The sequence below is a fragment of the Pseudorca crassidens genome, chromosome 9 (assembly GCF_039906515.1).
Source record: "Pseudorca crassidens isolate mPseCra1 chromosome 9, mPseCra1.hap1, whole genome shotgun sequence".
In the NCBI taxonomy this organism is placed as follows: Eukaryota; Metazoa; Chordata; class Mammalia; order Artiodactyla; family Delphinidae; genus Pseudorca; species Pseudorca crassidens.
The window spans coordinates 95495403-95522682 of NC_090304.1; the positions used below are offsets into that span (position 1 = coordinate 95495403).

The 27280-nt window shown below is 42.4% G+C and overlaps 1 protein-coding gene and 1 pseudogene across 1 annotated transcript; one reads left to right on the forward strand and one right to left on the reverse strand.

Annotated features, from left to right (window-relative positions):
• On the reverse strand, positions 1 to 26521 carry MPZL3 (myelin protein zero like 3). Its single transcript, XM_067751179.1, has 7 exons — positions 26389 to 26521; positions 25781 to 25896; positions 15435 to 15601; positions 10117 to 10327; positions 8604 to 8769; positions 7023 to 7083; positions 1 to 2885 (listed from the first exon to the last, which is right to left on the reverse strand). Exons 2-7 carry the CDS (start codon positions 25851 to 25853, stop codon positions 2859 to 2861), a joined length of 705 nt encoding a protein of 234 aa, XP_067607280.1. The 5' UTR covers positions 25854 to 25896; positions 26389 to 26521; the 3' UTR covers positions 1 to 2858.
• LOC137230589 (prolyl hydroxylase EGLN2 pseudogene) lies at positions 10761 to 17728 on the forward strand (annotated as a pseudogene).
• Positions 26522 to 27280: the final 759 nt, after the last annotated feature.

The following is a 27280-nucleotide window of genomic DNA, read 5'->3' on the forward strand; positions in this document are numbered from 1 at the left end:
TAGCCAGAAAGTGCAAAGAAGTTTATTAACTATGACGTGGTAAAGATCTCAAGAGTTACACGTCTGTGTGCATGACCCAATAGTGCATACCCTCCTACAAAAACAAACAAACAAAAAACACAGTGAAATGCAGCAGTTAACAGTCCAACACTGGAGTCAAAGGGTTGGAGCTGCCTCGTCTTGCAGCAAAGTTCTAAATTGCGCAATTAAATGAGAGTGTTGGTCCATGCCCTACTAGTCTTCTTACAGGTCCCCTTTGGAACCATAACTAAGTGACACACAAGAATATTCAGATTCAGGATTTGGCCGCCAGAATTTTTTCTAAACAAGGACGTGCAACATCCCCTCATGAAGCACCAGAGTCCAGTTTGAGAGCTGCAGAGAATGTGCCCCCAAGAAGCTTGAGGTTAACAGGCCACATGGGAAACACAAAGCATTTTATAAGTTCACATTTGGTAACAGAATTAAGAGTTCAATGGACAAAACTCATAAAGTAATGTAACCACAAGTAAAGACTTCAGCAGGCAAAGAAAAATTCTGAAAGGCTTTTAAGCCTCTCTGAAGCTTTCAGAATTCAATTCCCTTTCTAGACAAGGCTGGTCTCCATACAATGTGATAAGAACTCATGGAGCAGCAAAAAGAAAAATAGAAGATATTAAACAGAAGATATTAAAGATATTAGAAGATATTAAAACAGTAAGTTAAAAAAAGAAAAAGCTTGATCTTCCTTCCATCCTTAAAATGCATGTGTCCCAACACTGCTTTGTGCTCCTTTGAAGAAAAAAGGCTGTAACCCAGACCTCAATATAAGGACTGAAGAAGGAAACTGAGAGCAGCCCTAAGACTGTGATAAACATATCCCACTGTATTAATCCTCATCACATGCCTGAAAAGAAATTACAAGAAAACTCAGCCAAAACTCGTTCTTTATTCAATGGGATGTGACTTTACCTGGGTTCCTATAACATCATCTCTTTCTCAAAGAAATGAGGACCCACAAAAATTCTACCTCACAGCTAGATCTCTATCTTCAAATGTCTTAGAGCCCAAATTATTTACTTTCATTACTCAAATTGTTTTCCTCTCTGTGTTGAGGTGTCAGATTGTCTCACTAGATTGGCCCTAGACATCCACATACTTAACAAGTAGCCCAAGACTGTGAGATTTAACCACTGGAAATGTAGACTGCCAATCTCGCCTTTGCCTCTTCTTCTTTATATGACCAGAGGTAAATCATAACATCTATTAACTAATCAGACTCTCTAATCGATGGACTAGATTAACAAAAGAGGCCAGGCCAAATCTATGAGAACTAATAACCCAAATTTTTAAAAATAGGTCTTAGCAAAAAAATATAAAAGTGATTTTTGCACAGCATACAGTATATTATGCTATAATATGGAAACCTCCTGAGCCACCTAGCAAAAAATCATGGAAACGGGCTACCTTGTTAAAAAATCAAAGATGGGAAGAGAGGATAATTTTTGTCTCTCATAATTAAGAAGTGAACTCCATCCCTCTATTACAGAGGACTGCACAGTCAACCCTTCCTGATATGTCATACATTTTCTTTTAATTTATTTTTATTTTTGGCTGCGTCGGGTCTTCGTTGCTGGGCTTTCTCTAGTTGCAGCGAGTGGGGGCTGCTCTTCGTTGCAGTGCGCAGGCTTCTCAATATGGTGGCTTCTCTTATTGTGGAGCACGGGCTCTAGGCGTGCAGGCTCAGTAGTTGTGGCACATAAGCTCAGTAGTTGTTGCTCATACATATTTCTTAATGGCTTCTAGAAAATCCCATGTAAATTAAAATTTGAAATATGTTGCTGCAGTAGAATGGAGGAAGCTCATAGAAGGTATCAGGAGAACAGAAGGAGGAAGTATAGGTTATTCACACCCTCACTTCCTTATCTCAAATATTATGCAAAAACGGTTTGTAAATACATTAGTTTGCTCATATTTTCCGCATTTTAGAAATCAAACAACTTTTGAAGAACAGCGTAGGTTAAAAGATGATTTCATTGCAAATTACTGGTAAAATAGTCCACTTAGCCCCACTAAAACCTTTTGAAGAGTTTTTCTTGCCTCTGATCTGAAAAGTCAAGAAGGAAATCATAAATCAGTCAGCTGTCAGAAAGTAAAATAACAAATTGCACCTAGTAAGACAAAAGAAAGGAATCCCTCTATCTCATCATTTCTTTCCTTAATTGTAAACTGAATGCACTTTAACACTTTAAAAACCCAGTCAAAGTAAACCACTGACTCCCGAGCCTACCAACTCTAAAAAAAAAACTGAGGTTATGCACTCCAAGCCTCCCAAACACAATTGATGATGAGATCATTAAACCAACGAGTATATGCTGTATGCTAACTCACAGCTGAAAATGTTCATGGAGCAAAAAATAAAGAATAGCTATCCCAGACAAACATTTTGCCTGGGAGCACATCAGGAAGCTCAAAGCTCCATTTCATTAAATATATGTACACATTTTGGCATCAGCAGTATGGCCAACATCTAGGATTCTCCCTCAAAAAATTGGAAGAAAACATGTAATACATTCAAGAGCAAAGGCAAAACAAAAAGTATCTTTCTATTTAGGAAAAGAATTCCTTCATTCAATTAGAGTATAAGTTATTTAAAGGGGTAGTTATAAGTTTCTTCTGAGAGTTTTTGAACAGTTTATAAATACAAAAAGAACATTTCTTCAATAAATAAATGGCTCCTAAAGTCTTCACTGATGGCTTCCAGAATTCTCCATCACTACTGTCCAAGCCAGCTCCACTTCTCTGGGAGGCTTTAGCTGACAGTGGAATGGGATATTTTCTGTTATTAGGTGACTCTTCTTCTATCATGCAGACTTTCATCAGTAAGTCTCTTCATAGTCTGAATCCTGGAGGGGAAAGAACAGTAGTTGTGGTGTGTATATGAAGCACAATGCCACAGTCAGAATTCAGGCAAAGACCACACGTTAGGGTCCCCCAAATGGAACTTGGCTAGGGGAGACATCAACAGTGAAATGGCACTGACTCAACCCACCTAAATTCCCAAGAAGCATCACAGGACCTCATTATAATTGGTATCTATTGGGCTAATTTCTGCTTTGAAACCCTAAGGGTTCCCTTTTCCTGGGTGACTATTTTTTAAAACCTCAACACACATGAAAACATGCCTGTCTGTAGCAAAATGTGCAAGACTGTAGCTAGGAGTTTAGGCTAGGAGTCAGTCTACCTCTGGGTTCCAATCCCAGCTCCACCCCTTGCTGGCTATGTGACCTTGAGTAAAGTTATTTAACTTCTTTAAACCTCAGTTCCCATCACTGTGCCTGGCAATTTGTAAGCACTCATTCATGATGAACTACTATCACTATTATTCTTATTCTTATTTTTATTGTTCAAACTTGTATTCATTATTTCTAAGCTCGAGTAGGCCATTAGTACTACCTGGCATACCCCATTTCTCTAGTCCACTCATTCTCCTATTCTCCTAGATGACTATTTTCATATCTTTCCCTCTTTCTCCAAACCTCCAACACATTCAGCTCACTTCATTCTCAGCTGATGACCTTATTTTCTCCCATCATTGGGAACAGAGAAACAGTCAGTAGGGAACTTCCACAAGCTCCCATCATATTTACCCACCCACCTGCATCTGGGCCCACCTACTTGGCCTTCCTTACTCTTCGTATGGATACATTCTCGCTGCTTTTATCTAAGGCCAACATCTCCACTGGTGCACTAGATCCTGAAGTCACTCCAGCAATCCTCCCCCCTCTCCTGTAACATCAAATTTTCACTTTCTACTGGCTCATTCCCATCAGCATACAAATGTACTGTAATTTCTCCCATTGTAAAAAGAAGAGCAACCCTTGACACACACCTCTCTCTACCTACTGCCCTATTTCTCTGCATCCCTCCACAGCAAAACTCCTTGAAAGTGTCATTTATACCCACTCTCACCAAAACATCTCTTTGTATTCTTTCTTGACCCTACCTCAGTCAGGCTTTCATCCCCACTATTCCACTGAAGCTGCTTTTGCCAAGGCCACCAATGACTTCCACATTACCAGATCATCCAGTAATCAAGTCTCAGTTCTCATTTTACTTGACCTGACTCAGGAACAATTGACACAGTTAATCACTTTCTTTTCCTTGAAACGCTTTCTTCATTTGGCTCCCAGGATACAGAGCTCTCCAGGTTTTCCTCCCACCGCACTGGACATTCCTTCTCAGCCTCCTTTGATAATTTCTCCTCATCTCCCCCATCTATAAACCTTGGAGAGCTCCAGGGCTCAGTCCTTTGAGTTCCTCTCTAACTACTCTCATTTCCCTGGTGGAAATATCTCTACCAGTCTCTATATATGAATAACTCCTAAATTTATATCTCCATTCTAGACCTCTCTTCTGAACTCCACACCCATATAACCAATTGCTTACTCCACATCTCCACTTGAATGTTTAATAAGTATTTCAAATTACATATATCCAAACTCAGCTCCCTTAAAGCTTGTTCCACCCACAGGCTTGTACATATTAGAAAATGGCAACTCTGTTCTACTAGTTGCTCAAGTCAAGAACCTTGGATTTATCCTTAACTCCTCTCATTCTTTCACACACACACATGCAACTCGTCAAGAAGTCCTTCTGGCTTTACCTACAAACTATAACCAGAAAACAACTACTTCTCACCACCTCCACCACCACCACCACGGTCCAAATCATCACCCTCTTCCCTTACTTGCATTATTGCTAAAGTCTCTTAATTGCACTCTGTTTCTGTCATGGTCCCTCATCACCTGTTTTCAACAGAGAAGCCAGAATTATCCTTTTAAAACATACATCGGTTCAAAGTGTTCTCTTCTCAAAAACTTCCAGTGGATTCTGTTTCATTAAGAATAAAATTCTAGGGCTTCCCTCGTGGCGCAACGGTTAAGAATCTGCCTGCCAAGGCAGGGGACATGGATTTGAGCCCTGGTCCGGGAAGATCCCACATGCCGTGGAGCAACTAAGCCCGTGTGCCACAACTACTGAGCCTGTGCTCTAGAGCTTGTGAGCCACAACTACTGAACCCGCGTGCCACAACTACTGAAGCCCGTGCGCCTAGAGCTGTGCTCCACAACAAGAGAAGCCACCGCAATGAGAAGCCTGTGCACCGCAACGAAGAGGAGAGCCCGCTCGCCTCAGCCAGAGAAAGCCCATGCGCAGCAACAAAGACCCAACGCAGCCAAAAATAAAAAAAAGTAAATTTATTTTTAAAAAAGAATAAAATTCTAGGTGATTACACTCACTATAATGTTCTATAAGATAAGACATTATCTCTCTGAAGAAATACTATTCTTTGCCTTGCTCACTTGATTCCTGCCACACTGGCCTCTGTGCTGCTCCCAGAACATGCCAATCATGGCCTCTCCCCAGAGACTTTGCACCAACCACTTCCTCTGCCTGAAATGTTCCTCCATGATAGCCAAGTTGCTTGCTTCTACTTTTAGGTGTTTGTTCAAATATCATTTCAGTGAGGGCGTCCCCAACCATCCTATTTATTTATTTATTTAGGTCACACCTTGTGGCTTGCAGGATCTTAGTTTCCGGACCAGGGATTGAACCCGGGCTCCGGCAGCGAAAGCACAGAGTCCTAACCACTGGACCTCCAGGGAACTCCCCCAACCATCCTATTTGGTATCATACTCCCTTATCCAGCCATTCCATCTCCCTTTCCTATTTTATTTTTTCTCTACAGCATTAAGCACAATCTGACATACTATATATTTTACTAATTTTTAAAAGATTTAGTTTGTTATTGTTTGTACCCAATTTAAGAGAAGGTAACATTTCAACTGTGTCTCAGACCACGAGTTTTCCAGGAATGGAAAGAATGTAATTTCTTCTGAGGGCAGGGATTTTTGTCAGTTTTGTTCACTGCTGTTTTCAAAGTACCTAAAATCACAGCTGGGGCATGTCAGATACATGCTCGAAGAATAACTGTTGAACAAATCAATATCTGAAATGTGGACAATAATCTTATGAACATTAGCTTATTTAGTTTTTTATTTACTTTTTTAAATTTTTATTTTATATTGGAGTATAGTTGATTAACAACGTTGCGTTAGTTTCAGGTGTACAGCAAAGTGATTCTTTTTTCTTTGTTTTTTAATTTTTACTTTATATTGGAGTATAGTTGATTAATAATGTTGTATTAGTTTCAGGACATTAGCTTATTTTTTGTTATTAAAAATATTCAAATCCCAAAGGGTTGGAATTAGATCCTATCCACCTTTCTCTCATCTTACCTATAATACTCAAGTACGTGAGAGAAAGAGAAAAAGAACACTGTGGTGAGTAATTGGGCTGCAGTCATCCGGCCAAGTGCTGAATTTGGCAGTAAGTACAAAGAAGGCTCAAGTTTCAACCCTGACATGACAGGTATGCTTTGTATTAGATCATGAGTTGCTTTTGACCTGTTTCCAACAGTACCACATCAGAGAGTCTCTCTCCCTCCTAGGATCCTGGAACAGCACACAAGCCTACCAGTCACAGCAAGCACCCAAAGGGGGAGGGATGACAGTTTTCTGAAATGTAAATCAAAACTCAAGCCTTGCAACATGGGTATGTCTTATTGACAAATGCCATCGAGTCACCTAAAAGTTTATATCACTGGGGAAAACTGAGGCTCAGAAGAAAAGTTCAATTCAGGGTTTTAGGTTCAGCCAGTCCAGCCAGGTCTCCTAGTATGACCTCAGCAGCATAGGACACTCCTCTTTCAGGATGTTCCCTGTCTGTCAGCAGAGGCTGCCTACGCAATCCCCTTCCCTAACCTAAGGACACCACTCTCTGCCCATAAGACAGAAAATAAAATAATGCTTAGAATTGGTGGGGGTCCCCTGAGACCAAAATGCTTTGGGGAAAGACCTTGGTTCATACTTTGCTTCAGACCTATTTGCATATCCTCTGCTGCCTCTGAGGGTGAAGGATTCCATTAATTAAGCAGGAAAATGAAGCATGAACAGTGAACAGAAGAAATGGCATGGACTTACCAGGCACTCGGCACAACGGACACAAAGCTTGCCCATGCAGTCATCCTTCTCCTGGTCACTGCTGTAGAAAGAGGACAAACCAAATGTGAACAATCACTATCCTCAGTATGGTAGAGCAGTTAAGAGGACAAGTGTTTAAGTTAGACAGGTCTGTTTTTAAATTTCAGTTCTGCCACTTACTAGCAGGATGACTGGGAAAATGACTTAAGCTCCAGGAACCTATTTCCTCATCTACAAAATGCAGACATTACCAGCTACACTTAAAGGGTAATGGTTAGGAGTAAATGCAAAATAAGTACATGTAAAACAGGTACCACAGTGCTTGGCACATAGTAAGTGCTCAATAAATAGGAGCCAGTCACAATCATTCATTTAGAAATGCACTGAGCACCAACCATGACAGAGGCATTGTGCTGGGCTGGGGTTAAAGACATAAATAAAACATGGTCCCCTGAGCTCATTTTGTTAGAATACAATGTGGTAAATGTTTTCATAGAGTTAAGGTCAAACCACTGCGGCAGCAAAAAGGGGGGAGTGACCAGTTTTCCCTGAAAGAGTCAGGGAAACTCTTGAGAAGCAGACATTTCATCAGGGTCTTAGAAGATAAGGAAGAGTTTTCCAGGCAAACAAGGGAAGGAGGGAGGGGATTCTAGGTAAGAGGAAAGCATGTTGAAAATTTTTAAAAAGGTCTAAATGAGTATAGTATGTTTGGAGAAGGAAACGGCTCACTGTAGTTGGAATGTGGAGCAAATGAGAAGAAATGGCAAGAAACAATGCGACTTAGGGTTAGATCATAAAGGATCTTGTTAGACCATGCTTCGAAATAGACGTTTTAGTATTTTTACCAAGAGTTCTTTGCCTTTTTGTGGGGCCACAGATTCCTTGTAAAGGGCACTGTTACTCCCATTAAATAAATGTGCACACACACACACATGCACACACACACAGAAAGAAGATTTTAGACTCTCTCAAAGTAAGACTTCTCTCCCCAGGTTAAGAGCCCCTGCTATAGATAATGGAGAATCAACAGGGTTTTATGTAGACTTCTGTTACCTTTTTTTTGGTGGATTTGTTCTTAGGGAAAATACTGGATCACACCTGCTCACTGGCAAATGCTTTTGATAACCAGAATCAAATTAGCCCCTTCCGAGCATCCGCTGACCAAGAGTAGTTCTCACTTATTTAAACTGTTTTGCTCTCCCTGGCTGTTCTAAAGCCTCTCTCACTGCTCAGGCACTTCTGTCAGGAGACATCAGCTCAGTGCCAAAACAAGGAAAAGGGGAAAATAACTGACTTTTTGGAATTTCCTGTCCATTTTGAAGGAATGAGAGATTCACTTCAGAATTTATATTCAGAACCACAGCACTACACAATCTCATTTCAAAAAAAAAAAAAAAGAGAGACTAGGACTATGCTATCAATCCCTCCATCTCTCTCTCCAAATTAACATCCACACATTTCCCTTTCAGCAGAACTAAATTCAGCCTGGAAGAAAGGAAGGCATGATGCAGAAGCCTGGGTACTGTCCACAAGCCAGGTCTCTGAAGAGGGTTGACTGCTCAGGACTGCAGCTGGACTTACTCAGCTGAAACCTCAATAGATGACTTCTTAGAGCCAGACTTGCTCCTCTTCTTCAGCCCCGCAGACTTCCTCCCCATTCTCACCAGCAGCAGCACACCCACCACAGCTGAGGGAATGAAGACAAGAATGGAAAGAAGGGCCACGGAGGACAGCATCATGCCAAAACCTGGAGGAGGAAAAAGAGGTCAGAGAGGGACATGCAAAGTGCTTCCTTTGACATGAGATAGTCTTACATTTGCTCTTGTATTTCTTCTGCTTACAAAGGGCATAAATTCATTGTAGAAACAGTAGAAAATACACAAAAGGACAAAGAAGAATTAAAATTTACCCATAATCCCACTCCCTAGGATCAATATGTCAATATCTACCCGTTCAATCTTCTTTCTAGGAGTATGTGGGTATGAGTCTGAATATAGGGAGGAGAGTACATGTTCAGAAGTATTGATCATAGTTTACATACTATTTCTAGCCTCTTTTTTATATACTATATTATAAATATTTTCCATAAGTATTCCTTCCAGGTGTGATTTTTTTAATAGCTGCATAGTATTCTACCATATTAAATAATTTATTGAATCGATCTTCTATTGCTAGATATTCAAATTATTTCCAATTCTTTGAATCTATGAGTTATATAATGATGATCATCCTTGTATATAAATATTTAGCTCTATTTTTTAAAATAAATTTTAAAATGGAATTACTGGATCAAAGGGTATATAATTTTAAGGCATCTGATTTATACTACCAAACTGTCTTCCAGAAAAACGATACCAGTTTCTACCTCTACCAGCAGTATGAACGTTCCTATGTCTTTGAAACCTACGAGTTGCCTTAAAAAAATAAAGAAAAAAGAAAGAGGAAGGGGAGGGAGAGAGAGAGACATACAGAAAGATTTGAGAAATGACAAGGTATCTATAATGAACCATAGATACCTTGTCATTTCTGAATCTCTAAATCTTTGGTTCAAATTCAAATAAGGACTAGAATGACCACTCAACAGTCACCAGGGAATAGTGTAGAAAAAAAGGTCAACCCTTAACCCACTCTCCTCATGTTTCACACTAAAAGGAAACAGTTGCTCTTTGCAACATAAAAGAAATGTGCTGCCTCCGTCTTTAGAGGAGGTACCCTTTCAAGAAACAGGCAAGAACACAGTCTCATAACTGAGGGTATGAACACATTAGGGAAACCAGAATGACTTCTATTTCACACAGACAACAACCCTCCATTTATTCAGGGGTTTGCCATACATTCCACAAGACCTCTGGTCACCTGAAATTAAAATTTGAAAAGGATAATGGAGAAACTATGACAATATTTGAAAAAAAAAGTCAGTTTGAAAAATAAAGGTAAAAAAACTCATCCTCAGACAATTCAAAATGGCAGAATGTCCCAGTGACCAACTGGCTTATGGAGATAGGTAGTTTTGCTTCTCACTGATCTCCCCACAAACCACTACAGTAGTCACAGAGCACTCACTACAGAAGAAGGTCGGTGGCAGTTAGCTTACCCCTTTCTGTGACGGTTAGCTCTGTCCCTGGAATATTATGGTACACATCCGGGGGATTCTTCACAGCACAGCTGAAGGTCCCATTGTCCTTTATGGTAGGGTTGATTATGCTTATGGACGCATCCCCGTTGTACACATCTCCAACCCAGGAAATTCGATTCCGAAACGTGCCCACTGTGGTTGGGTACTGGAAAGACTGATAATGAAAAATCTAAGAAAGCAACACCATGAGAAAAACGTTAATTTGGAAAATGCAATGAAAACGTAAAGCTAAGTGGGTCCAAAATAAAATACAAATGTGTAGTGGGTTTTCCCAGTTGGACAATTTTTTTTTATGTTTTGTTCACTTCCATCCTATAGATTAAAAGACAGGCTAATAAAACTTGTCCAAAAAAAGGCCTGACGAAAGAATCCAGGGATCCTAATTCTTGAACCCCTTTTAAATTCTCCCCCAAGTCCTAAAGTAGCAGTTCTCAACCAGGGGCAATTTTGCCCTCAAGACACTTGGTAATATCTGGAGATAATTTTGGTTGTCTCAACGGGGAGGAGTGCTACTGGCTTCTAGTGGGTAGAGGCCAGGGATATTGCTGAAAATCCTACAAAGCAGAGGACAGCCCCCACAAAAAAGAATTATCTGTATCAAAATGCCAGCAGTGCCAAAGCTGAGAAACCCTACGCTAAAGCGGCATCTAAGTCATATGGTACTTTATAGTGTGCAAACTACTTCCATACGTTTACTCATTTGAGCTTCACAACAACACTGAACTACACATGGAGCAGGCAGAAAGGGAAACAAGGACAAAAACAAGAAATTAAATGAGTTACTCGAAGGCACACAGCTAATAAGTGGGAAAGGGGAGATTTTTGTTTATTCTCAAAATCACCAGGAGGCTGTAACATAAGCCTCTCTCAAGTTATCTATCTTGGCAATTAATAAAAACCTCAAGTCAGATGCATGATTGGCATTCGATGAATATACATTGAATTAAAACAATGCTACTTCAGATTGGTAATCATATATTTCATCACCAAAAACACCTAATTATATTTGGTGGTAGGCTGGGCAAGCACTACAATACAATATGATCTTTCTCTCTCTCTTATGCAAGATTCAAGCCTTTCCTAGTTCTTTTCTTACTTGGTACCTCCCCACTTAAGAACCCAGGCACTTACGAACACCGAATTGCCCAATTTTGAAAAGCAACTTCCCAGAGAAGATGCTGAATCACTTCTTGGTTCATTTGTTCATGCATTCATTCAACAAATATTTACTGCACACCTACTATGTGCCCTTAGGCACTGTATTAAGCAAAATGATACAGTGGGAGCCAATCAGGCACAGTCCCTGCTCTCACGGAATTTACCATCTAGTGGGAAATACAGATATTAGTAAATAATAAAATGTGTAGAATGTTCCAAAGAGGGAGCTAAAGAATACCTATCTCTGATTATCAGCATCAGTAAAAAAGGGTTTGAAACTCCTTATTGACAAAACAAAGCCTGCTGTGAATCTGCAAGATTAATCCGACCTGTGAGTTTCAAGTTAAACTAGTGATACTCAAATCCTGCTAACTGATTAGTTTGACAGAATCCTGACTGATCATGTAACTGCAACATAGTGTTATGCAACTTTAAGGGTCCACTAATTCCAACTTGGATGAGTTTGCTGATTTCCCGACTAGCCTCACAGAGAACAGCGCCATACGAGAACTGCTGTTTGCATTTAAGGCTTCTGCCCCAGGAAGATCCCCACTGTTTGTACTGTCCTACTTTTGGCCAAGGAGGAAGAGCCATATGAAGCCAGCCATAGTTTCCTGACCACTCAAAATAAAGTGACCTATTTTAAGTCTAAAGAAAAAAGGACCAGAAACTAACACAACATTGTTAATCAACTATGCTTCAATATAAATTTTTTTTTAAGTTGAAAGAAAGAAAGGAAGGGCGGGAGGGAGGGAGGGAGAGAGGGCGGGAGGAAGGAAGGAAGGAAGGAAGGGAGGGAAGGAGGGAGGGAGGGAGGGAGGGAGGGAGGGAGGAAGGAAGGAAGGGAGGGAGGGAGGGAGGGAGGGAGGAAGGCAGAGCGTCGCAGGTGGTGGGGCGGGGAATGGCATGCTGTGCTGCGCAGGGCGGTTGGCACAAACGGCGGCGCCGAGGCGGGAGTAAAAACCTCGCCACCGTGACAGGTCCTTTCCCAAGCCCCTAGGGACAGCAGAGGACTTGGGGACCAGCAAGCAGCCCCAGGGCACGAGAAAGGCCTCTGCCACCTGTCCTGCGTCATCCTGCCCCACGCCAGGCCCAGCGCCCCGGCGCTCGGCTGCATCAAGTGGAGGAGGAGGAGAAGGAGGAGGAGGGAGGCAGCAGGGGCCTGGGCCGCGCCCTCCACGCCCCGGGGGATGAAGACACTGCTGTCGTGGACAGCCCGCGCCAGCCGCAGCCCCTGAGTCAGGCTCTCCCTCAGTTGCCGGGTTCGGTGTCAGAGCCCTTGGAGCCTAGCAGGGCCAGGATGGGGGTGGAGAGTTACGTGCCCTGTCCCTTGCTGTCCTCCTACCACCGTCCGGGAGCGTCTGGTGAGGCCTCGGCGGGGAGTGGGACCCCCAGAGCCACAGCTACTTCCACCACAGCCAGCCCCCTGCGGGAGGGCTTCGGTGGGCAGGATGGCGGCGAGCTGCGGCCGCTGCGGAGTGACGGTGATGGGGCACTGGTCACCAAGGGGTGCCAGCGCCTGGCAGCCTAGGGCGCCCGGCCGAGGCCCCCAAACGGAAATGGGCAGAGGATGGTGGGGATGCCCCCGCCCCCAGCAAGCGGCCCTGGGCCGGGCAGGAGAACCGGGAGGTGAGGCAGAGGGGGAGGGCTGCAGCAGTGGCAGCGGTGAGGCCAGCGCCGGGCTGAGGGAGGTGGTGTTGCCCGCTGCACCTGAGCGCCTGGCCCTGGGCTATATTGTGCCCTGCATGCGGTACTATGGCATCTGCGTCAAGGACAGCTTCCTGGGGGCGGCACTGGGTGACCGAGTGCTGGCAGAGGTGGAGGCCCTGAAGCGGGGCGGGCGCCTTCGTGATGAGCCAGCAGGCTATCCTGCCACGCAGCATCCGTGGGGAGCAGATCGCCTGGGTGGAAGGCCATGAGCCAGGCTGCCGAAGCATCGGTGCCCTCATGGCCCACGTGGATGCTGTAATCCGCCACTGTGCTGGGAGGCTGGGCAGCTACGTCATCAATGGGCGCACCAAGACCATGTGGCGTGTTACCCAGGTAACGGGCTGGGGTACGTGAGACACGTTGACAATCCGTATGGCGATGGGTGCTGCATCACCTGCATCTATTACCTGAATCAGAACTGGGACGTCAAGGTGCATGGCGGCCTGCTGCAGATGTTCCCTGAGGGCCGTCCTGTGGTAGCCAACATTGAGCCACTCTTTGACCGGCTGCTCATTTTCTGGTCTGATCGGCGGAACCCCCATGAGGTGAAACCAGCCCATGCCACCAGGTACGCCATCATTGTCTGGTATTTTGATGCCAAGGAGCGGGCAGCAGCCAAAGACAAGTATCAGCTATAGCATCAGGACAGAAAGGTGTCCAAGCACCCGTATCACAGCCGACTACGCCCACCTAGTGTCTAGCCCCAGAGCTGCCTGGACAGACAGCTTGCCCTGACTTCGGGAGAGCCCTGGGCCCCAGTGCCACCAGTCTCGGTGCCTGCTCCTTCCCCGCCACTGCCGCTGCTTCTGTCTTTGCCTCTGTTCTGACTAGTGTGGAGGGCTCCATCCATCGCTGAGGACCAAGGAGCAGGAGAGATCTCTGCTGCCCTGGGCTGGGGATTGGGGTTGTAACCTGGGCAGAGGCCGGCGTTGGGGACTGCCGTTACTGGAGGTGGGGGTCTGTGTCCTGCCCTGGAGAGCTGGAAGGAGGCACTGCCACCTCCTACCAGAATGCAGGATTTGGGGTTGGGGTGACTCATGGCCTCTTGCTGGCAAAGGTTTGTGGGGGAGTATCCCCAAGCCCCCCACTCCTCCAGCCTGGAATGGGAAGTGACTCCCCAGCCCCTTTGGCCATGGCACATTTTGGACTAGGCTGCCGCTGCTGGGCAGGATGAAAGGTGCTGGGAGGAGCATGGGTCTGCAAGTCCTGTCAGGCAAGAAATAGAAGTTTACCTCAGAAAAAAAAGAAAGAAAGAGAGAGAGAGAGAGAGAGAAAGGAAGGAAGGAAGGAAGGAAGAGAGAGAAAGAAAGAAAGAAAGAAAGAAAGAAAGAAAGAAAGAAAGAAAGAAAGAAAGAAAGAAAGAAAGAAAGAAAGAAAGAAAGAGAAAGAGGGAGGGAGGGAGGGAAGGAGGAAGGAAGAAAGGAAGGAAGGGAGAAAAAGGGACCACAAATACAGCCTAGCTCACTGGAGCCACCTTCACTAGGACAGCTGGAGCACCTACTGTAGTTACTGAGAGATGCTACATGGCATTCCATAATGGTTCCTAAAACAAAATCCAAAGCTTATACATTAAAATCAAAGAGAAAGTACTTCTAATGAAGGAAACAGGATAAACAAATCAAGGATACTTTCAAAAATACAATCTTACATGCCACTCTGATATTCACATTCTTGATAAAAAGTATCCTGACCTAGGATATTGCTGGAAGCGTACAGAAAAAGGGTTTTTTAATAGCATTGCATCTTCAATTAGACATCCGCAATGGGATTTGAGCCATAAATGTGTTTTATCTGTGTGATTAAAATATATTGCTTCTAATATTGCAAGACCATCTGTCATCAACAGCATCTGTCATCAACATAAGGTGCCCTATAATTTCCTTCAAAGGGAGCTGTATAAATCAGTGCAGATGTTTATACACTGGGAGAAGGTGCCAAGATAAATCTACAAGTACCGATATACAAACAGAAACACCCACTGAGACAACTTCACATGACAGGAAATGAGCAGCTTTGAGCAAAACGATGTCTAAGACTGGGACCTATAGAATTTCTCTGTCCAACAGCCTGGAGGTACCCTTTTTAGTACAACAAATCTGAAACTCAAGCTATGAAGCCAAGCAAAAAGAAACAAAAAAGAGAAACAAAACTAAACCACATTTCCTCTGAGTTTCTGACTGTTTTTCCTATAGCTTATTTGCAAGATTCTTACACAGAAGAAGAAAAAGCCCTATATGACCAGATGAATGTGATATAGGGTAGAAGCTCATCTCCTTCCATTTAATAGAAGCTCATCTTCTATTTTAAGATGAGAAGGCTTAAGGTGTACCTGTGACATAAAATAAAAGGATTCCAGAGCTGCTGACCACAGAAGGCTCAAAGAAATATCCTTAAAATTATACACTTACTGATTCTGTGCGACTGCTGCTTGGAGGTCGATATGTCCAGTCTATGGTGAGTTTGTCAGTGATAGATGAGGTTGACTTGAAGGTGCATTTCAACTTGATATTTTCTCCAACATAACCCCGGACATGGGCATCTGCTTTAATCTCCAGGGAAAGGACGATGTAAACACCTAGTCAAAGCAAGCCCAAACATTTAAAATGTGTACACTGGGTGGAATATATAGACGTGAGTGAACAATATAGAAACCGTATTTTTTTTATTTCTTTCTTTAATTTATTTATTTTTGGCTGCATTGGGTCTTCGTTTTTGTGCGCAGGCTTTCTCTAGTTGCAGCGAGCAGGTGCGCGGGCTTCTCACTGTGGTGGCTTCTCTTGTTGCGGAGCACAGGCTCTAGGCACGCGGGCTTCAGTAGTTGTGGCACGTGGGCTCAGTAGTTGTGGCTCGAGGGTTCTAGAGTGCAAGGGCTTCAGTAGTTGTGGCACATGGGCTTAGTTGCTCCACAGCATGTGGGATCTTCTCGGACCAGGGCTCGAACCCGTGTCCCCTGCACTGGCAGGCGGATTCTTAATCATTGCGCCACCAGGGAAGCCCTAGAAACACTATTTATCACTTTTAGGGCTCTCATCAGAAAGCTGTAGCAATAAATGTCTTCTCAGGCCGACCCAAAAGGATAAGGAGCAGATATCTGCATTAATCAAGGGTGCTATTTTTGTCATTTTACGATATTAAATCATAGAATGAATGTTTGGGTAAAAATTTTAAACCTGGTCACATCAGCACTTTTTCCAAATACAGAGTTGTGGATAAATTAACTACAGCCAAGCGGGTCAGCGCACAGAAGGCTAAAAGGCAACACCACCCACTCCCTTGACACACTTATACTCCAGGAATATGGCAGTTGCTGTGGTCTGAGGGATTTACCCCAAGTACAGCACGACTGTAACCTGAAGCTATCACTGCCTCAACCACCAGCAAAATAAGAGTAGAAAACAAGAATAGGAATTTTTTTTCAAAGAAAAAATAATTTTTATAAATCTACGCCAAGGTTCTATCTAGTTTTGTTTTGTTTTTCCCTTTCTTAAGGCTCGTTAATGAATCACTCATCCATTAAAAGTAAATCATGGGGAGGAAAAAGTTTATTAAATTTACAATTTAATGCATTTTAAAATGTAAAAAAAGATATCATTTTTAAACTCTTTAGAGACTTCCTCTTTCCAAAACCACTTCGTATATCCAACTTTTTAAAAATTTATTTATTTTATTTATTTATTTTTGGCTGCATTGGGTCTTTGTTGCTGCACGTGGGCTTTCTGTAGTTGCAGCCAGTGGGGGCTACTCTTCATTGTGGTGCACGGGCTTCTCATTGCGGTGGCTTCTCTTGTTGTGGAGCACGGGCTCTAGGCACGTGGGCTTCAGTAGTTGTAGCACGTGGGCTCAGTACTTGTGGCTCGCAGGCTCTAGAGCGCAGGCTCAGTAGTTGTGGCTTGCGGGCTTAGTTGCTCTGCGGCATGTGGGATCTTCCCAGACCGGGGATCGAACCCGTGTCGCCTGCATTGGCAGGTGGATTCTTAACCACTTTGCCACCAGGGAAGTCCCCTCGTATATCCAACTTTGACATCCCATCTCCCCCAAAAGAGTTGGCACTTTCTTCTGACCATTCCCTCTGCTTTCACAGAACAGTGGTAGAAATTTCTCTTCCATTAGGGAGCCATTTTTTAGGAAAGTAAGCCACCAGCACTTTGTTTTTCCTGCTTCCTTCTCCACTACAATGAGCCATGATTCACCTGGCAGGCCAAAGGCAAACAGAGCAGCAAGGTTTCAGAAGAGAGCAAACCCACACACCATCCTGGAAAACAGCAGTCCCTCTGGTTGAGAAAGGATGCAAATCCCAGCCCTATCACCTGCTGACTCTGTGGCCTTCGTAGGTTTACTTGATTTCTTCAGTTTCTCATCCTGGTAGGAATGATAATAATAACACTTACCTTAGAAGGTCACTGTGAAGGATAAATGAATTAAAACATGTACCACACTAAGAAGCCTACCTAACCCAGAGTAAGTGCTCAATGCACGTTAGATAGCTTCATCATCGTTACTGACACCTCTTTAGTTCTGTCCTTAGTCTCTCAAACTTTCCTGTCAGAGACATACTTATGAATCATCATTTCCACTGCCTTTACCTCTGCTGCTTTGAATCATGTTTCTTGCTCCTCTCTAGACAATCCAGTCTGTTCACATTCCTCTTAAAAGCAGGAGACCAAAAAAAAAAAAAAGCAGGAGACCAAGACTGAGCTCACAACTCTACTAAGAATCTGACCATCCCAAAGATAAGGACTACCTTTGGTTCATCCAAGACATCCTCTCTGACTTTGCCATGCTAAACTTGTTATTCCTCCTATGCCTTTGCAAATGCTGTTCCTCTGCCTGGAAAGCCTTCATCCCTCAATCCCTACTCTCTCCTAAGCCCTCACTCCTGACCCACTTTACTCATGACTTAAGATAAAGCTCTAAAAAAATGGAAGGCAGAGGGCTTCCCTGGTGGCGCAGTGGTTGGGAGTCCGCCTGCCGATGCAGGGGACACGGGTTCGTGCCCTAGTCCGGGAAGATCCCACATGCCGCGGAGCGGCTGGGCCCGTGAGCCATGGCCGCTGAGCCTGCGCGTCCAGAGCCTGTGCTCCGCAACGGGAAAGGCCACAACAGTGAGAGGCCCGCATACCGCAAAAAAGGACAAAAAAAAAAAAAAAAATGGAAGGCAGAAATGAATGGATAATCTTCACACTCCCCATACTCTTTATATATCCTTTATATACTCAGGATATATATCCTTTATATACTCTTTATATATCTTAAAACGTAAGTATAGCAAAGAAACTTTAAAGTTTAGATTTAGAATTAGACAGACCTGAACTTGAGTTCTAGCCCAGCTGCTTTCTGGCTGTGAGACCTTGATCATAGTTACCTAACCTGTTCAAGATTCAATTTCCTCACTTGGTAAGTGGGAATAATTAAAAGACCTACTTCATTGTGTCACTGTGAGGATCTAATAAGATTAAAGAAGGTAACACATAAAATGCTTAGCATAGTACCTGAAATTGAAACTTTCAATAAATGTTAACTATTATCATTAAAATGAACACCACAAACACTCAAAAACCTTCAGTAATTCTCTATTGGGCTATAACATAAAATCTAAATAGTGCCAATCTGGCCCCCAACTTCTGCTACTCTGCCCACCTACCCATCCCATCCCCTTCACTATGCCCAGAATGTCCTGCCATTTCCCAAATTTATTATGTCCTTCATGCCACTGTGACTTTCTTTGAATATGTCTTTATCTGGAAGTTTCTCCCCATCCCTACCAATCCTGCCTGGTAACCACATCCCCAATACTCACGCCCTTCAAAACCCATCTCAAATATCACCCCCCTTGTGATGCCTTCCCAAATTCTCTGATGCAGTTTGTTACTATTTTTCAATTTTCACATAACATTTAGTACATAATGCTACTCAAGCACATATACCATTGCTTGCACTCAATTTGTAAAGACGATTTCCTCCATTAAATTAAAGGAAGTACCTTAAGAGCAAAAGTCAGAGGGAAGGGAGAAGGCAGAGAGAGACCAAGAGAAAGAGGTGGACAGGTCACCAAAAGTTCTCATGTAGGAACAAAGTGTGCTTATTAGTCACCCACTCTCTTCATATCCCCATTCTTACAGTATTTTCAACATTCTTAAATCCCCCAGACACCTACCTTTCCATTAAACAGAATCAGGAAAAGCTCAGCCCTAGATGACCACTTCTAGACTATGGCTGGTGTGCGCTGAAGGAGAAAAATCACACCACTGCACCAATAGTTACCATAAGAAATTCATCAGTTCCATCCACAGCTAAGTCCTTAATAAGGCATGATGACTCTTTAACCAGCCTTGGTCATCTCCTCTTTCTGACCCCTCAAACTTTGCCATTCTCTTTTATCTTCTGTGCAACCTATAAACCCCTCATTCTCAGAAGAAAATGTCTCTCTTCTTCAAGGAACTTGAAGCCATACAAACTGCTTAGTCACATATCTTCCTGCGTCTGCACCCATTCTTACCTCCAATCTGAAAGGATGTGGTGTCCCTTTTTCTACGCAAGGTCAAGCCCTTCTTCTCTGCCTGGATCCCTCCCTTCCAAGCCTTGCTCCAGGAAGAAAGAAGAAAAAAAAAAAAACCCTCTCTACTATCTTCAACATTTCCCTTTCAAGAGGGGCTTTCTCCCCTCAGCCTCTAAATACACAGAATTCTCTCCCATCTGTAAAAACAAATATATAACAATAAAACAAAACAACAACAAATTTTCCTTAACCCTGTAATCCTACTCATTACCAACTACTGCCCTCTCTACCCTAAGCGAAGTTTGTGAAAGAGTTGTTTATATCTGACGTCTCCCTTTCCTCCCTTCCCATCCACTTCTGGACCCCTACAGCACAATTTGGACTCCACTACCACTTCTAGTAAAAGGCATTATTGTCTTAAAACAGCAAAATCAAAGGGACAAAAACTCCAATAGGCAGTTTTCTCTCCTGATTTTACTGGATCCCTCTGCAGCAGTAACTGTTTGCTCCTTGACCTTCTCTGTCTCAAGGCTTCCAGGATGATACACTCATTCATTCACTCATTCTTCAAACAAAGATTTATTGAGCGTCTGTTTTGTGCCACCCTCTAAGTTCAGGATTAAATGTGAGCAAAATACATACACTCCCTGTTTTGGAGCTTAAAATGCAGCAGAAGTTCAATACACTAATCAAACAGTCATAAAGACAAATGTATAATTACAAACTCTGATAAGCACTGTGAAGAAAAGACAGAGTGGTTATGAGAACTGTAGCAGTTATGATAGGGGAGCAGGGAGTGGTTAATGAAAGCTTGCCTGAAAAAAGTTACTTTTGAGTTGAGTTCTGAAGCAAGGATAACAAGGTGAGGAGAGGGGGAACATTCCGGGCAGAGGATACTGCGTATGCAAAGGTCCTGTGTCAGGAAGGAGCACAGTCAGTCAAGGAACTGAAAGAAAGGCAGAATGGTAGCAACACAAAGAGCATGAGAGAGAAGACTGAGACATGGCTAGGAGGTAAGCAGAAACTAGATCAGGCAGGACCTTAGAGATTTGAGTCCTTATTCGAGTAATGGGAAGCTATGGAAAATACTTAAGTATGGGACTGAGTGAGAAGGGGCATGAAGAAGTTTGCATTTTTAAAACCTCACTCTAGGGAAGACGATTAGGAGGCACTAAGAGTATATATAAAGAGATTACTTAGGAAGCTACTACAATAGTCAAGTGAGAAATAAGGAAAGATTGAACTAAGTTGGTGGCAGTGGACATGGAGAGAACTAGGAAGACAACAATACAAGGTAAAATCAGCAAGAACTGGTGTTAGATCATATGTGGAATGTTTGGGAAAGAGAGGCATTGAGGATGACTCCCGTATTTCTGGCTTGGTGATACCATTCACTGACACAGGAAAGACTAGAAAAGTACCAGGCTTGGCAGGGGAGAACATGAGCTTGATTTTGGAGAAGTTTAAGGTGCCTTTGAGATATCCAAGGGATAATGTAAAGGGGGCAGTTGGTTTGGGGCAGGGATGGGCAAACTATGGACCATGGGCCAAATCTAGCCCACAATGTCTTTTTATAAATAAAGTTTTATTAGAACACAGCCAACTTTATTCATTTATGTATTGTCTAGGGCTCCTTTTGTGCTACTCCAGCAAAGTTGAATACTTGCAACAGAGATTGTGTGACCCACAAAGCCTAAAATATTATCTGGCCCTTTACAAAAGTTTGCCAACCCTGCTTTAGAGCAAAAAAGAACTATGGATTAGAGTTATAAATCAGAATCTCATTAGTCTCCCTCCAACCAACTCTCCACACTGATTGTGTTACATACACACACACGCACACACTCGACATCTCTGCTAGTTTCTATTAAATCTCTTTCTAAGGCTCCTCCTTTCCTACCCATCCCTTAAACACTGGTGTTCCTCAGAGTTCCACCCTGAGCCCATGGTCCTTCTTTCAACATGTTCTCTTTGGCCAATCCTACCCACTTTTATAGATTTCACAACCACTAATAGGCTAATGATTCCCCAAACTATGTTGCTAGCCATGACCTGCCTCTGAGTGTCCAAATATTACTGGATATACCCACTTGACTATCACCACCACAGGAACCCAAACTGAAGGTAGTGAACTCTTGTTACCAGCTCAATATCCATTCCCCTCATCTCCTTTCCTAACAATACCCAGATTTTCTTTAGATATCCACCCTTTCCTACATAGCCCATGAGCTTGGGGGTAGAGGCCTCTGGCAGGGTCCAGGCAGGAAACAGAAGGCAAAATCAGCTAAAACTTTGAAAAGCGTGTGGGTCACTTTTCAAAGGGACTTTTTCTCAGCATCAAGGAAGCCAACAAAGGCACAACCCTTTACCACTCCACGCCTGAAGGGGCAAAGGGAGGAAACGGTGTTACTGAAGCCTGGTAAGAGGTGGATCTGTGGGCCATTTGACAGAAGCTGTAGCCACAGAGGATCATAGCCACTATCAGCCATGGCATCATGACAGGGAGGGAGTAGGGAAGAAAAATGTCTTTCTCCTCCTGCCCTCCAATCTCCTGCCAATGCCTCCCACTGACCAAACCTAACTGGAACCCAGAGGACGGGAGCCTGGAGGATGTGGTTTATAGGTCAGCTTTCCAGGGAGGAGGCAAAACGGAGAAGAGAAGTGAATGGATCTGGTGAGAGAGGAGCAAACCAAGAATAACGAGACCCTCCTCCCAGCTCTGGACGGTAACTCAGATTGGCCTAAACTAATCATTACATCCAGAGGTGTGCTGGTGAACAGCTAAAAATAGAAAACCCAAATATGTAGGTTTCAAAATTTTCTGTGGTACAAATACTCCCACCATGGCTAATTTCAAGCTATGAAGGTAAAAGTCTCTGAATGCTGAGTTAGGAAGACATGTGCATGATTGGCTCTTGAGAGCCAGTAGGAGGTAGCTCCAGCACACCATTCTCCTGACCACAGAGATATATTTGGAGTAAACACGGGATTTAAGTTAATCTAATCAAAGTAAGTTTCAGAAAATTTTCTTGGAAAGTTACCTCTATGCCTTGTTTATGCTCTTCTCTATGTCTGGAATTTTCCTCATTCCCTTTCTCTAACTAACTCTTATCCTTCTTTCAGATTTAACTTTGGAGACACCTCCAGGAAGTCTTCCCTGTATCCTCTTGGCAGATTAAGGGCACTTCCTCTGTGATGCCATGGTTTCTAGTGCATTTCTCTCTTAGCACTAGATTTTAAAATTATCTGCTGACTTGTCTGTCTTCTTCGATAGACCCTAAGCTCATTGAAATAGAACGTAGCACATTATGGATGCTCAGTAATATTTATTCAACTGAACCAAACCAAGAGTTTCCTTTTATAAAACAAAAAATGTCACAAAATAAGCATAAAAATTACAAGTTCTGAGCAAATTTTGGTTACTGAATTACAGCAAGTACACCTTTAATCAAACTACCTACTAGCAGCTTCTTCCTTCTTAATATATATAAACTCCATATTCATGAACATAATTTTGCCACAAAGCTATCAATATGTAAAGTCACTTCACATAATCTAAACACCGGATAAGCGGGTCTTAAATATATAGTTACAGAAAAGTAACCATAACATCCATGGATGAACTAAACAAATCTACACTACTAATCTATACATCAGGATATTGGTTCCCCCTGGAGGAGAAGGAAGAATGCCTGAAAGGAGGCACAGGGAAAGCTTCTGGAATGCCAGTAACAATCTACATGCTGATTTGGGTGCTGGTTGCCCAGGGGTGTTCAGTTTCTGAAAATTCATTAAGCTGTACACTTATAAGCACTTTTCTCTGTTTTACTGAAATTACAATTATTCTAAAATCAATGGATATAAAATAATTTTCCTCTTCCACTCAAAAAGTAAAATAAGAAGAAAAAAATATCAATCCAATGTTACATTCATTCAGAAACTTTCACCCTAGGCCTAATGTGCTAATGGATATTTATCTCTTCCCCAGAGGGAAAAAGCATTCTTGCCAGGTAAAAACAGCCAACTATAGAAATAATTATAATAATTAAAAAGAAATTTAATCTGGGAGGAAAACAAGAAAATCACGTTTAACCATAAGTAATTTTATACATGGAAGAAATGGAAAAAATGACAAAAACTCCCAATTTTATACACCCAATTTTCCAAAATACAAATCTGTCAAACTGATTCATAAAACTGCACACTCAAGTGGAAAAGAGAAAAGTGTAAGAGCCCTAGGCTTGTTAATCTACTGGTTTTACATACTTAGACAACTGATATAGCAGGACCATACTTATAACTTAGGAAGAATTCAAACAAGTTAATAATTTAACAGGTCCTAAATATGAAGAGGAAAGGCAAATAAACTGGTATGAAACCAAAGTTTATTACCTAAGAGACTCAAAACAAAAGACCCCCTCAAAGATGGATGAACCTTAAAACATACTAAGCGAAAAAAGCTAGTCACAAAAGAACACATATTGTACAATTCCATTTCTATGAAATGTGCAGATTGGCAAATCCACAGCAATAGAAAGTAAATTGGTGTTTGCCAGAGGCAGGGGGGGAGGGAAGAATGAGGAGTGACTGTTAATGACTATGGAGTTTCTTTGGGATGAAGAAAATGTTCTAAAACTGATTGTCATAATAATTGCACAACTGTGAATATACTAAAAACTATTGAATGGTACGCCTTTTTTTTCTGGCCGTGCCATGCTGTGCATCATGAGGGATCTTAGTTCCCCAACCAGGGATCGAAACCATGACCCCCTGCAGTGGAAGCAAGGAGTCCTAACCACTGGACCACCAGGGAATTCCCTGAATGGTACACTTTAAATGGGTAAATTGTTCGGCATGTGAACTATATCTCAATAAAGCTGGGGTTTTGGGGTGGGGGGGGTTTAGGCAAAAGATAAATGAACAAATACATACAGATCATAGACTCAACTTTCAACATTTGAATTATTTGGTTGCTGAACTGATGGACAGTTTTCAATGTGAAATGACATCAAGTTTGTGAAACCACCCACCATTTCTAGAATTTTTTTTCAGTAGGACAATATTTGAACATTTCTGTGTGTGTGTGAGAGAGACAGGCAGACAGACAGAGAGAGGAAACTAGGATGATTTGGAGTGACAGCAGGTCAGCCTAAACAGTATATTGGAAAAGAATTTAGGATTATTTGGAGTGACAGGAGGTCTGCCTAAATAGTATATTGCAAAATAATTTAGCTGAAAAACTGGACACCTGTTATGACACAGGCAGCTGGGAGGGATCAGGGAGTATGCTGGCAGCATAAATACTAGTCATCAAATAAATTAAAACTCCCTAGCCCTACCTGCTGAGACTTAGCACACCTGAAGCCTTTATATCAAAGATCCCCTTCAGAAATTCCTATTACCCACAGGGAAATTTTATGAAGTTAACAATACACTCCTATGCTAGCTCTACTAACATATGATTTCCTGGGGAAGACACACACACACACTCACACAAATCCAGGGAATAATTGCACCCTAAATGAAGGTAATTAGGTTGACTGAAATTTATGCAACTTGAAAATTGCATGAAAGCAAAACTTATCCAAATTTTAACATTATGTGATAGCGTGAATACTATACTTCTGATATTGGTTAATAGATTAAAATCTTAACAGAATTGATATTCCCTTCCTTGTATTAAAAAAAAAAAAACTGTTATTAAAATACCAGAGCAGTTTCTTTTCCTCAACACATGCATCTCTGTTACAATGCAATCAAAGCACATCCTTTCTGTGACTCATAAACGTTTTACTTCATAAGCCCTGACAATCACCTACAAAAAAAAAAAAAAATACCAACAGTCATCATTTTCTTTCACAAAATTACTGGAACTCCTGAAGACTAGAATTGTCCTTTCCTAATCAGGATATACGGCCCACAAAACCACAGCCGAGTCAACCACTGATAACTCATAAGACAACACCGGATGTCCCCAAACCCAGTGCCCTCCGTGATTCTATCTAGCCGTGCCATCACCACAATACAACGCACAGTGATCGAGCTGCCAGGGGCTCAGGAAAGTACGGACAGGCTACCGACGGCCCTCAGTGGGTGTTGACTACGAGAAGAGAACATTGTCCCCACGCCCTCCCGCTTCCTTCCTTCCCAGAAGCGCAGTAGGGTCTTTCCTGAGACCCCCACCGGAACCGGAAAAGCGACCATCTTCCCTAAGCCCCCGGCCGGAAGTGCGACCGAGCCCGCTGCCGACTCACTCACCCTGGAAGAATAGGACGCCCAGCAGTGGGCACAGAGCACAGCCACGGCCTCCAGCCGCCCCGCTCTGCAGCATCCCGACAGCTCTCCAGAAGTTTGCACACCTTGTTTACGACTCCCTGTAACCACACAGGTAACACCGGAAGTGACGCGAGGGCGGGAGGCCGCGAGAAGACCTAAAATGGCGATTCGAAGTTGCCATAGTAACGTGGCTTCTTTCCAGAGCCACACCTGGACTTGCTCACTTCAAGTCAGCGATTCTTAACTCTCAAGTAGTAGTTCATTATTCCCGTTTGCTCGAAAATGAAGTCGGACAGGCTTTGGAGAACTTACTATTTATTTTTACGGAATTCTGCAGCACTTAATCGTCTTGATCCCCTTGACTCTAAGCCAGAAGTCCTTTTTACTCCCTACAGATTATTTTATTTGAATGCTCTCAGAATAGATTTCTATAAATTTAGAGTTCAGAGGGACCTAGGAGATCATACAGGATCAGTCAGTGAATAGATAAATATGTATTAGGCCTTCCTGTCAATTTGTGCCTCAAGACTGTTTGGTTCATGTTCATTTTTTGTGTGTGTAGCTATTACAGCATCCAGTTCAGTACTTACCTAAATTGGGTGTTTATTAAATTGCTGTTGACAGTGGCAATGATGAAATCATTACAAAAAGGAGCTGAGATTTGTGCCACTTTTGGTTGGAACAGTGAGGAAGTGCTTGAAGTGAAATGAAGAGATGGTGTCACATTCTTCTGAAAAAGAGATGGGATGGTACCCTGCTCTAATCATTAGTCAACCTATTCTCCTGGAATCTATGTATATTTAATGAAAGCAAGAGAGGAACGAAAATATGCTTCAGCTTTTGGGAAAGTTAATAACTTTCCGTTTTTCAACTCCCATTCCTTTACTAGACTTGAAAGCTGGTAGTTTTCTCTATTAAGGTAATATAAGAGTATCAAATGGAAGCGATGATACTGTTCCTTCAAAAGAGTCCCCAAACTAAGTAGTTGGTTGTGCCCAATTCTCAGTTATTTGAAGCAATGTGGAAATTCATACAGGTTTATTTATCCAGTAGAAACTAATTCTATCCATTATTGACTTCCAGGCTGCCTCTAAGAAAATTTTTCAGTGAAGATAAAATGTATTCCCATCAGTTTTCTGTGACCTGCTGTGTAAAAATTTTAGATTTGCATAAAAGCAAATTATATAATTGTAATGCTTTATTACTGAAGGTTATTTACATAGTGTTTAAAGCACAATAAAAAATAAGTTACAATACAAAAGTTCTCTTCAAGTAAAAGACACTGAACAGCCAGGCTATATTAACCCTTGAATATTTAGCCAAGACACAAAAGCTACAAGTTTTGCTGGAAACACCTTCCATGAGTTTTTAACTACCTCTTTACATTTATGGAACATCACCCAGGCCATCTGTTTGAAGAAATGCCCAATTACTATATTTTCAAAGGTTGAATTATAGAGAAAAATAGAAAATGTGAAAGGT